The sequence below is a fragment of the Ooceraea biroi genome, chromosome 2, assembly GCF_003672135.1.
Source record: "Ooceraea biroi isolate clonal line C1 chromosome 2, Obir_v5.4, whole genome shotgun sequence".
Taxonomy (NCBI): domain Eukaryota; kingdom Metazoa; phylum Arthropoda; class Insecta; order Hymenoptera; family Formicidae; genus Ooceraea; species Ooceraea biroi.
The window spans coordinates 7,341,460-7,354,078 of record NC_039507.1 but is presented as its reverse complement, the minus strand read 5'-3'; the positions used below and the strand labels follow the sequence as shown (position 1 = coordinate 7,354,078).

Sequence of the window (12,619 nt, the reverse complement as noted above, 5' to 3'; positions counted from 1 at the left end):
TAGTAATAATCAAGAAGCGCGGTGAAAAGAAGCCAAGTCCTATTGGGTGCTCGGAAACGGCGCTTAAGCCTTTAAAAGGGCGTCGAGGCCGATTCGAGGGACAGACAATGAGGAGGTAAGAGTAAAGCGTCGTTCCAAGAACGAGGGTTGCTCACCCCCAATAATAAAATGATAAGGGCCTCCGTCTTTTCCTGGGCAAACTTCCTTCAGGCCGGACCCCCGTCGTATATAAATGTCGATATTATTGTAACGAAGCGCTTTTGATGCCGATTTCGTGGCGTGCACTTACCCATACACGCACACGCGGCCGCTTACACGTCGAAACGTTTACGACGTTGGCGATGTGGCGCGTACAACCACGATTATTATCGCGCACGCAGACGGTGGACGCGAGATCGAATCAATCGATGGAGCCGATCTCCCGCGGTGGAAATCGATTTCCTATTTTCGACCGTCCGCCACCCACCTCTTTCCGCCCCCAGTACTTTTTATCTCGCGTCGCAGCGATGGATACGACCCATCGTTGAACAGAAGCGATCGCGAGGTAAGAGGAATCCGTTAAAACTTGTATTACGTCTCTTCTCAAGCGAATCCTTAAGAGATACGAGCAAAATATTCCATTTTTGCGCTTGAAGAAGACCAAAGCGAGTGACAGAGACGAGATTTTATTTATGCAGTGCTAAAGGGAATACATGGTCAGTTAACAAACATGAAATTTTTATTCTACTTGATGTGTGACGCATCGGCGAAAAAGCGGTACAAATTTCTCTGGATTTTATTGACAGATATCTCTTATTCTATCATAATATGATATTATAATAGAGTTACAATTTATATTAAAGAATATAGATACGTCTCCCGAGCTAGCGTTTCATAAATGTATTAGTTAAGAATTCATTTGTATCGCTCGTTTGATTATATGCATTCATTGCAAAAACGTTAGGATGCTTAACTCAGAAGAATGCGCGTAAGAAGAACAGAATATATTTTTTTCTATTTTAGTTGCGAGATCTATCAAAAAATTTAGACTTGCACTTTTCTTAAAAAAAAATAAAATGCACATCGGATGCCGCATGACCAACAAAGTTTTATTCTAGATCTCGAAAGAAATACCTTTCTTCGTTTCTCCGGACTCTTAATCGATAAACTAACAATTATTTATATCGATATCACGCGATATAATTTTAATGTACGCTACAATAGCTCACACGTGTATTGTTCGTAGCAGGTTTATTTTACAATTTTACGTTTTAGTTGCAACATGCGTGACGCGCATTTGTATGACTTGAAATTAACGCGTTTGAAACATTTTATACATCCAATTAAGTTTAATGAATATTTATAGGAACCTTTACGCGTTATGTTGACGTACACGTTTTAATATTATCAGTATATAACTTCAGAATAAATAACCCGTTAGTCATGCGACAAGCAATATGCATCGACAACCGGTTTGTTCACCTTGCATTACTAAACTCTCACGATCAACATCCTTAAAAAAATGCAGATGAAAATCAACGAACAAAAAATGATTATCTTGTTAATCGCGGAGCTGACGGAAGATGAACCAGTCGGTCCTAAATTATTAACATTATCGATCCAGGAGACCGAATCTCTAATTTTATAGATCTCGCAAAAACTGCTGCTCTTTCGCGCAATTAATATCATTTTCTCAAGTACAGTTTTCTTTCTTCTGAAGTCTATATCTTACAATTATTTTGCATAATCCATAAGAATGCGCTTGCATATCGTAGTTGCATTATCAAACAATACCGGTCATTACTTTATGAATACTTGGAAATGTTAAAATATTTCACGAGGATCATATTAAAGCTCCAAACATATCTTATATATAATAAATTATATATAATAAATATATTATATATATATATATATATATATATATAATTTTATTTATTTCCAATCCAATAACCTAATGCTTAATTTTGATTAAGATAAAAAATTATCTAGCATTACTTGATCAATATAAATCTTTTTCTCGTTCAGAATTTCCTCAACTTTTCCACAATGTGTTCAGAAAATAATGACCAACATTTTAATACACTGCTTGCCCAGTGCTTCAAGATGCCGGTGTCTCCCTTCGCTTCCTATGCTCGCACGTGCTGCTGCGTTTCAGGTTGCATGGCTTCTTCTCCATTGGACAAATGTGCACCGCGTCGGGACACGGATATTTCTTCTTCAATGGACACGGCTGCACCGGACGTGTCTTGACAACTTCTTTGTGCTCGTAACACGGACACGGGCCAGGGCGTACTTTGCGCGGCGGTGGACAGGGGCAAAGCAGGATGGGGCCACAGGGTGGCTTTGGCAATGGTGGCGGGGTGCAAATCGCTTTCTTCGGGGTGACTTGTCTAACTTCTATATGATGTCCATCTTGCTCACGATGCTCCAACGTCGGTGGACACGGATCAGGCTTCACGTATTTGGGTGGAGGACACGTCACCTTCGCGTACTCCATCTTTGGCGGTGGAACAGTCCGTGGCAGTTCACACTTGCCCCTCGCGAAGCAAGTCTTCGCGCACATCGGATCCGCGATCTTCTCGATCTTTGGTTTCGCCTTCTGTTTCTTGTTTAATTGCTCGCTCCTGCATTCGACCTTTTCTTGACGGCAAAGATCAGGCTTCTTGCAGGACTCGCTCACCTTCTTCTCGACTTTGTCGCAAATCTCATCTACTCTTCGATAGGTGGGAGGCTTGTTGGACTTGGACTCGGCCAGGAGAATCAAGGAACTGTGAAAGCCCCGTTGAAGAACCAGAGAAATCGAGCAACGAAAATCGCGCTGAGCAAAAGTCTTGCGCGCATCGTGTCTTCGCGATCCTAGGGAGCTTTTGCGAATGTCTTGCCAGCACTGTGGAGAGATGAACGCGGGCAAGATGGGCAAAATGGACATGTCTATGCTTTTTACAGGAGACAGAATATTTTACAGTCTCTTTTTTAGAAATGACAACAGCGCTAGCGGTTTCGGCTTTGCGATAGCATTTGCGACAGCCGCCGATGCCTCCACATACCCTCTGTCTCTTACTGACACGACTCAGCATTTTTCCTCCTTGCACGGTTTCTTCGGTGGACATTTCACGCAGAACGGCTTTCGTTTTGGCCGCGGTTTCGAAGGGTAGCCCGGTGGCGGGTTGGGCTGACAGGGGCCCTCAGGTGGATCGCACGGATTCCTTTTCGGTCGATTCGGTGGGCCCTCGTCACAGTCTGGCTTACCAAGCTGCAGTCCCTTGCTTGTACCGACTGCCTGCTGGTTTTTACGAATTAAATCGTGAAGGATCGTTTTGCGCTGCCTCGCCAGTTCTCGCGATGATCTCGATCAGCCCTCGGTCCACCTCCCTCCTTCCTTTTGCAAGAGAATTTGAACGAAATGAAAGTAGAAGCGATTGCATTCTCCTATACACGAGCGAACGTGAAAATAACGACAGCAAAATGATTCAATGGATAAAATTCATGCATAATGTCGGACGAAACTGTGATCCAGCTTAATGCACCGATGTGAGCATCTCCTGGCTTCGGAAAGTGGGTCGATTCGTCCTTTCGGTACTGCTACTTTCGTCCTTGGTGATCTCTTTTTCCCTCGTTTCGTCTATCCGAGCATCTGACTTTGCCGTATCAGTTTTAGAACGAAAAACTCGGCGCTTGAATTCCGTCGCCTTCTCGATCAGAATCTGCAGTTTTTCAACGGCATCTTTTTCGGAAACTCTCTTCGGAGACGTCAGCATTGTTTCCTCACCTGGTCCAATCGGTGAATGTACGTGCGTGATGAATCTCGCTAACGGACTTCTGCTAGCGTATTTCTGATTTTCAAACATCAACATCGTTGGTTGGAAGTTGTATTCTTCATTCAAATGTGTTGTCGATTGCGTGCTGGAATCCTTTTTATAGCCCAGTTGATGTTCGTCCATACCGATCTCGTCTTCGTACTCTTCACCTTGAGGGAAGTAGTCGTCATTGCGCGGTCTATCGCCATACGATAACTTCGATTCCTCCGAAGAGTAGTCAGAGTGATCCTTGCGACAAATTTTTGAGTTGAGATTTCTGACGAAATCGGTTCCCACAGACCGTTGATGTGACGAGACGATGGATAAGGGATTTCTGTTGACGTGTATTCTACCAAATTCATTCGACTTCTCGCTTTCGGATAATTCTACCACGGATTTCGCCGACGGACTTGATCCCTCTCTTTTCTGCAGAGAGACCCGGAGTGATGAAAAATCGAATTTATGACAATCTACATTGACTAAAATATCCATTTTGACATCTGCGCTGGGCTTATAGAATGTCAAGCAGATTGAAGGTAGTCGGTTCGACGAGAAAAGAGGCAGAAGGGAGGTGGAGCCACAGCACTCAATTTCTTTTTAAAACATTTCTGCGATTTTTCGATACTACTTTTCTCATTTCTCTAAATCAATTGTGCTTAATTTCGTCAAACGCGTTATTAATTAATATGTAATTCGAATTTAAAAGGATATTTTTAATTTGATCTTTTTTCACGGAACATAGTGCGAGAAATATAATTACATCCCATCAAAAAATAAAAAGTAATAATCAGTATCCTGGAAAACTTACTTCGCCAATTGTTCCAGATTTTCGAAGTCTGCCAGCCAAAGTTTCTTTTTTTGGATGTAACTGTAATGAGGAATAACATAATATGACACACAGGCATTTAATTAAACTATTTGCATGGAATTATCTTCATAGTATACTCTCAAAATGCTACACTCACGAAATACGCATTATTGTAGTAAAATAACGTTTACTCTTAATTCGCAGGATTTACAACAGAACTGTTTACGAGACTGCCTACAAAGAAAGATCTGTAATATTCTATACAGATATAATATTATAAAAACAATATTTTCCTTAAATTTCTCTCGTCATAAAACATTTTCTTAATACATCGATATTATACAGATACGACGAATCGCAATTTTGCTAAATAAATTTCTTCGTGTCGAGCGTTTACGAGATCAGCACTTGTCGAGAAATGTTTTAAATCTGCAGCGTTTAATAATCTTTGCAAAAAGGAGTTGTTGACACATTTCATGACACGTAAGTGGAATATTTTCTCGAGCCTCTTTTCTTTTCGTCGTCTTCCGGACAACCTGGCGCCTTTACTACTGTTGGACATTGCTTTTTGCACGGTGCAACTTTCTTGATTTCCGTGCGATCGTGTTTCTCGCTATCTTTTTTCTTCTTCTCCTTACAAACTGTTTTCTTTGTTTCCTGACACTCCTTTCGCACCTCCCGCTTACATGATATATCCTCATCTTTATCCTGCCAGCATTTCTTGTCTTTCACACATTTATCGCTTTTGTATTTTTTGTACACCGATTTTCGACATTTGTTTTCTCCGGACTCTATGCAGAAATTCTTTTCCTTTTCCTTGTAACACGTTTCGCAAGAATCCAATATCGATTTGCAATCCTTTGGCTTCGTACACGGTTGATCTTCGCAAGAATCTATGATCGATTTACAAGTTTCATCCTTGGGTTTTGTACACGGTTTGCAAGTGTCAACTTTATACGGTTTCGACGGTTCTTGACAATCTAATGTAGGTTTGCAAACATCTTTAAGCTGTGTGCACGGTTGCGCTTTGCAAGAATCTAATGTCTTTTTACAGGTATCGTCATCCTTGCGACGTATACACGGTTTTTCTTGGGGCTCCACCTTTCGAGTTGTACGACAATCGCAGACTTTATCTTTATCACTCTTCTTCTGCTCGCAGACAACTCTCTTCTGTTTAGTAAGCACCCACTTTTTCCTCTTGGAGCAATCTGGTTTCTTTCTCTCTTGACATGGTTTTTCTTTCTCTTGACATGGTTTTTCTTTCTTTTGACATAGTTTTTCTTTCTTTTGACATTTCTCCCTCTTCTGGCATATATCCTTTTTCGCAGCTTTGCAAGATCTCTTTCTTTTATTACAAATATCATCTCTACTCGGTTTCTTCCTGTTTTTACGCTGCGTGCAAAACTCTTCTATCTTTTTCCGAATTTTCGATTTTGAATCCTTCCGTGCAAAGAAGACTGTGTTGTAGGACATTGCATCGGCAGCCGGAATCGATTCGTTCAACGCGAAAATATTTCCCAGGCTGTACGAATCCAACGTTGTTGCCGACCAAGACTGGATTGTAACGTGCAAATCTCGAAATGTGGATTTGATATTCGAGTATACTCGTTGAATCCAATCCTTTCTTTCAACGATGTTTAAAATATCGTCTCTAGTAGTTTTGTTGTTGCAATTCTGCGCATCTGCCTCGCATCCGTGATCCGCGACGTTTAATGTAGACGATTGTCTGAAAATATTATTCGTAATTTTCTTCGTTTGCAGATTTTCGTCTTCGAGATTCGCGCAAATGGGCGTAAAGAATCTTGATTCATCTTCTTTCGACAATAGAAAGTTGGTTGAAATATTATCATTTAAATTATCGTTGCCTACCGTTGCTTTTATATTTCCTAATTCGGTTCTTGAATTTTTTTTACATATTATGTCGCTCTGCTTTTTGAGATGCTCGTTCATCGTGTTTGTCGAATCATTTCTTGGGACAAGGAGCGGCTTAGCGGAAAACCAGCTGATATGTCTTCTGCCATGAACACAAATTTCGTGCCACAATTTCGACTTGTTACTTGACAGCGCTGCAGGTATCACCCAACTAGCAGATTTCCCGATTGCTTTGCAACGTGCCTCTGCATTTGCAATCATTCCGGTACTTCTAGATCTTTTCACCAAGCCTCTCGCCAGCGTTTCGTCATCATTTAACAAAGACGTCGGCAATGATTGACGATTATTTTCTTTTGCAACGGGAACTTTCCAAGATGAACTCTTGATTCTCCTCTTTGCCTTAATCAAACGATGCTTCAGTTGTGTTTTTTATGTTTAAACCACAGTTAGAACTAACTAATGTTTAGCGATAATCCTAAGCGCTTCCACTGATCAATTTTTTTCTTAAGTTGAACATTTCGATTAGCAAAGCACAATTCAACAAACGGACGAGACAATATATCGATTTTATTTTTATAGCGAATTTAATGCGTGATTTCTATGTATGCGAGTTAATGTAATATTAGTCGCAATTATTTTAAGCGTATCATTATATTGTTATATATTAAATATTACAGAGCGCAGAAACGGTGTCGAAACTTTTCATGCATTTTTAAAACTATATCAATATATATATATATATATATTTCTTACCTTGGATATTGTTTCATTAGCCATCAACAAGCTGTCTAACGTTGGAGCTTCTTCTGCCACTGGTAAACGATAAAGAGCTTCCACAAGTCTTTGTGTTTGATTCTGTATTAAAACATTCACTGCATTGTAAAACTAAATCTTTACATTTGATATATTATTATAATTTTAAATACGCAACTTTGCTTAGTATCTGATACATTAATTAAAAAGATATTATAAAAGTTGTTCGAAACAGAATATTGTTTAAGACTGTAAGATATTGAATATGCTCCGATATGTGACGACTGTATGGATACTAAAATACCAAATAATGTTATATTCTTACTTTTCCATTGTTTTCTTGATGTTTGGAAAGATTAAGAGTGATAATATTGTCTAGCTTCTTTGCATTATTAATAGCCGTGTTTGGACGATTAACGTCGATCGAACAGAATTTCTTTGTCATCAGCATTCCTGACGGCTATTTAAATGGATATTTATGTTTTTATTGTTAAGCGACATCTTTGTCCAACTAATATTATTTCCATTACTACTAATTACTACTAACTGTATCGATTTACAAATTATGTCGAACATTTTCCAGCAAAGCGTAAATAGCAAGCTTACTTACCAGAAACTTAAATCGTTGATCATCGGAAAAATTATATGTATCAAACGTATTATAACCTGGCGAAAATCTATTAATAGTCACTACATTGTACAATGCAAAGATATTGAGTTGGTTATTAGTTTTTAACAGCTGCGATATAGTTTGACCGATTTCTTCAGCACCGCCAGCAATCAGAGCAATCTACATAGAAATTTTTAATTATACATGTATTCTAAGTGCATTGATAAAAAAATATAAACTTATTAATAATTAATAAAGTTAAAAAAGGAACTGTTTATCTTAAATAAAAAAAGATGTGTCTTTTAGAATTCTTTAAAATAAAATCTGTATTATAAGCAGAAAGTGTCATCTATAAAAATATATAGGATTGGATCAATCGAATTACGGTAAGTAAACCTGTAAATACAAGTCATTCGAAGTATACCGTAAGTTATTTTAAAAGAAATAAGTACCTTGAAGTTCTTTTCGCCAATGTGGATTTGGCGTGACCCGAAGGAATTTACGATCGATTTTGCTGCTCGGGAAAACATCATTAAGTATAGCAGTAACTTAAAATTTTTTAAACGCCTTCATCGGGCGTCCAACATGTCCAAATTGATCGATCACACGGCGTTTGTTACGAAACAAGCATCGATTTGTTTAACTTCAACTGTTCGGATATGTCACGGTGGAAGCTAACGGGCCATGCGATATTGTACTCGAAGCTTTGCATAATATTGCACGAAAACGTACAAATACACGCAATATAAATTATACACACACATACATAATACTATGTATATAATTGACAAGTGTAATTAGACAAAATGAAAGAAATAATATTAAATAAAAGCTATAAAGGCTGTGAACCTATCATATAAAAAAGTTAACATTTAATAATTAAAAACTTGTTGCACAAGCTAGAAATATCCAATATAATTTATGTACTTCTTACACAAGCAAATAGATATTAAAATATATTCTATACATAAATAAAAATGTGTCTGAATTTCTATTTACAGCAACATAATTTACAAATAAAAATGACTTCCAGTACATGGAAATAAAAATATAAGACTTTAGAATAAATGCTTTAAAATAAAATAAAAATATGTCTAATCCGTTATTGAGTTATACTATTTTACATTTTACTCAAAAACCGTAGCGGCTCATAGCAGATTTTCTGGGAACTGAAAAAGAAAACTTACTAGCTACAGTTGTAAAAGCATAGAACGCCTGTAGAATGATAATCCGTCAGGTATAGAAGATTTGGACACGTTGGTTGCTATTCTGTAGGCATTAATGTTTGATAGAAGGATTACCATTCTACAGGCGTCTTATATTAATCTTAGTTTAAAATATAAAAAAACATTTTTTTTTACATTAATATAATTTATCGTTTGATAAATGCTTTTCTCTATCGACTGCAGCTAATGCTACTTAGTCATATAAAATATCATCTGATAAAATCATTTAGTCGCAGGTATCAGCTACTAGTCTACTAGTTTACTGAATTACCGGCAACGGTATATACTGACATTCGATATCACAAAATCGATACTCGAGTATTACATATATGTTGCATCTTTACTACCGACTAGATGCAATTTATCTTTTTATCGACATCTAATTAATAATAAATTCGAATCAATGATAAATAATTAAAATTGTTGAGCACATTTACATTTACATACATAATAGCGCATTTTACTTTTAAAAGTAAGAAAGCCTTATAATCTATCTCGGTATGCAATAAGTAAATAAATTATTCCATGTATAAATCAATATACATATATACAATTTAGCAAAACTTGTGTCATAACAACAAAGATCCATGTTGAAGAGTACTATAGGAAAGGATATGAATAATTTGCATTAATTTTGAAATTTCCTAATTTATTTACATTTTTACATAATGTACTCACTCTTTAAAGAAATACATAAAAGCGGGCTTAATTTTATTGCCTTACACAGCGCGCGTATATTGTAGTTTAGTTCTATTAAATGCATAAATAATTAAAGCACATTTAATATCATTCTAAAATACAAATTTTATATTTATATTTCAGACACACATGTTTTAGACATATATATTTTATTAATATAATATACAAAGCAAGATTTCGTTATTTCCATTTATATTTTTAAAATAAAAATATATTTATTATAAATTAATAAAAAACTTTCCGTAAAACGCACGTCATTACTTATATTTTAATTAGTATCCATCATCTGACCACGTGATGTTGTAGCCAGGATATTTCTTCTTCAGTAATTCGACCGACACTTGATGATCAGCTTTGCCGAATCCCTGTAAATCAAATAATTAACACCATTACATCCTTTCAAAATTGATGCAAAACTCATTGTCATATTATCTGACTTCTATACAATAAAGTTTAGCATATAATAGAAACAATTGTGTATAGCTAAAATATTCGCTAATATAAACTATTTAGAATTAAGACTGAGTTTTGCTTTTAAAGGAAAAAAGAGATAAATCTGGATTTTTGAAGTCTGCGAAAAAGAGATATTGCAATTAGCGGTGTTAACCCTTCGTCGTCCAACTGTACACTTGAGTGACACGCCTGAAACTACGATGGTAAATTTCACCGACAAATTTCAATTTTTCATAAAAAAAAGACCTATTGATCATTCCGGTTTGGCGACTGTCAAAACATGTTTAGGAATGTTCAAAGAGTCACCCGGAATTTTGCCAAATTTTTTAAAGCAGTTATGTGTTAGCGATACATGTATAATACTCAAGTGTACAGTGGGACGATGGCGTTGTTAAAAAAATGATGGACGACGGAGGGTTAAATGTACTGATAAAATAATAGCACGCGGTAATACCTTCTACTAAATTTTTCCTTAAACATTTAATTTACGTACGATACTTGCTCTTTTCATTTTATGTTACTAAGAGTTGTCGTGTTCCCAGGAGACCGGTAATAACCTTTAGGAAGCCAAAAGACAAATAAAATATACGCACGTTGCTCATATAGTTCTGACTAACGATATAGCAAGAACAGAGGACGGGATGTTAAAATTGCTTTCCTCTCCAGCAAGATCCCTCTTTAAATCTGTAATATTCTTCCATTCATTTTCATTCGATCGGCTGTTAGTTTTTAATTTCGAAAAATTATCTTTTTGAAATAAGGTAAAAATAAGACACACATGTACACGCGTTGGAAAATATAGTTGAGGGTATTTTTTCTATAAAAATATCAAAAACTCACACTAACTGAAAATAGAAGCCATTATATGTACTACTAAATTGAAATTTTTTCATTACTGCGCTTTGATACGGAAGATATTATACTTAAAAGGTGCAGTATAATTATTCATTTCACTTATGCATATATAATATAATTGAAAAGGAATAAAACATGTTAGAAAACCTAAAACGCTTTAAAATACATCAAATCATTCATTCTTTATAACGCTACCCACGTAGCTAAAATATCTCCTCCGAAATCGCATGAATATTCAAACGCACATTTCCTCCTCGCTATTTCATCAAATGCGTGACTTATATATTCAGTTTCTAGAGCTTAACTACAAAATATTTAGAGTCTCAGGATATTCTCATAAAAATTATTTAACAAGATATCCATTTAATAAAAATAAGAAAAATTTACTTTTATCTTTATTCGCTCACAAAGCATGTCTTAATCCGGTTCAAACTATTAAGATCTTTTACAATAGATTAAGTAAAAGTAAGAAACTTATGGATCTTCCGCCCGAGTTTTTGCAGCACGCCGGCAATAATTGGCTTATACTACTTACGCGAGATACTCTTGTAAATCTGGCAATACGATCCAATAAATTCTAGCTGCAGTACAGAAGTTACCAACGAACATTTCCGAGTTTACGTAAATGCGATTTTACACGTGGAGGTCAATCGATGAGTCTCAAGGTTTATTGCAGTTATATATCTCGAAAAATTTGGCGCCGGATAATACAAATTAACGAAATTCTTCCGATGCATTTTCTGTATTGCTGAATACAACAGACATATATGAATATTAATTCGAAAGTTATTTAAACAAAATCATATTAAAAACAATTTAAATTGAAATTTAGAAACAAATATAATTACATACACAGACGTGAAAAGCTTCGCGTTTATTACATGTTGCTAGGTCAATTTTTCGTCAAATTATAGTATTTCATAAATCTAATCTAATGCGCGCATATTCACGGAGTAGGCGTGGCAAACATGTTATATATGTAGCCTATTACGTCACTATTACGTAATTAGTACGCAATGTTTAGCTGATCAATTGATTAAAGATAATTTTTCTTCGCAACCATGTGCTCGCGAGCACGTGCTTGTAACGGTATTGATTGAGCAATAGTTGCATAATCTCTTCATTATCCAGGCCTGCCATTAATATTCTATCATAGATCTCGATATAATTATCAATATCTTCTCAAAGAAAAATCATAATAAGGTGAAACAACTTTTACCCAAAAACAATTTTTTTGATAAAAATTCAAAGTTTGATGCTTTGAATAAGCTCACGATCACTTACTTCCGATAATTAGTTTGCAAAATATTATTCATTGATTTAGAAAACGAATTAGTATATGCTCAAATCTGTAAAAATAGAAATTATTCTATTATATATTTAAAACATGATATATCGGTTTTGAGAGACCATAAAATAAACTAAAATCTACCATATAGTATACACTCTTTCGTTTATAAAACTACTAGAATTAATCACATTTTATTTTTCGCTGAATTATAAAACAACATATATTTTTTTAATTTTTCATATGTTTTCACGTTTTATAACGCTTCTATTTCGC

General features: G+C 35.9%; 3 protein-coding genes across 5 annotated transcripts in view; all 3 read right to left on the bottom strand.

Moving 5' to 3' along the window:
• Nucleotides 1-2,080: 2,080 nt before the first annotated feature.
• LOC113563663 (proline-rich protein 4-like) lies at nt 2,081-2,911 on the bottom strand. Its single transcript, XM_026975592.1, has one exon. The coding sequence runs from the start codon at nt 2,909-2,911 to the stop codon at nt 2,081-2,083; it is 831 nt and encodes a 276-aa protein (XP_026831393.1).
• A 1,812-nt stretch (nt 2,912-4,723) lies between these two features.
• Nucleotides 4,724-8,040, bottom strand: LOC113561503. The gene has a single exon (XM_026968022.1). It carries the CDS (start codon nt 6,718-6,720, stop codon nt 5,062-5,064), a length of 1,659 nt encoding a protein of 552 aa, XP_026823823.1. The 5' UTR covers nt 6,721-8,040; the 3' UTR covers nt 4,724-5,061.
• Nucleotides 8,041-9,680: 1,640 nt separating this feature from the next.
• LOC105283372 (14 kDa phosphohistidine phosphatase) overlaps nt 9,681-12,619 on the bottom strand; it is a 63,876-nt gene continuing 60,937 nt past the window's right edge. For all 3 annotated transcript variants that reach the window (XM_011346081.2, XM_020033005.2, XM_011346079.2), the window contains one exon: nt 9,681-10,112. In XM_011346081.2, the coding sequence (XP_011344383.1) occupies nt 10,020-10,112 (93 nt within the window). In that variant the 3' untranslated portion in view covers nt 9,681-10,019. The remainder of the gene's footprint in view (nt 10,113-12,619) is intronic.

Bases quoted from the DNA above. Each gene is read 5' to 3' on its own strand.
- LOC113563663 (XM_026975592.1), bottom strand. From the start codon at position 2,911: ATGTCCATTTTGCCCATCTTGCCCGCGTTCATCTCTCCACAGTGCTGG.
- LOC113561503 (XM_026968022.1), bottom strand. From the start codon at position 6,720: ATGATTGCAAATGCAGAGGCACGTTGCAAAGCAATCGGGAAATCTGCT.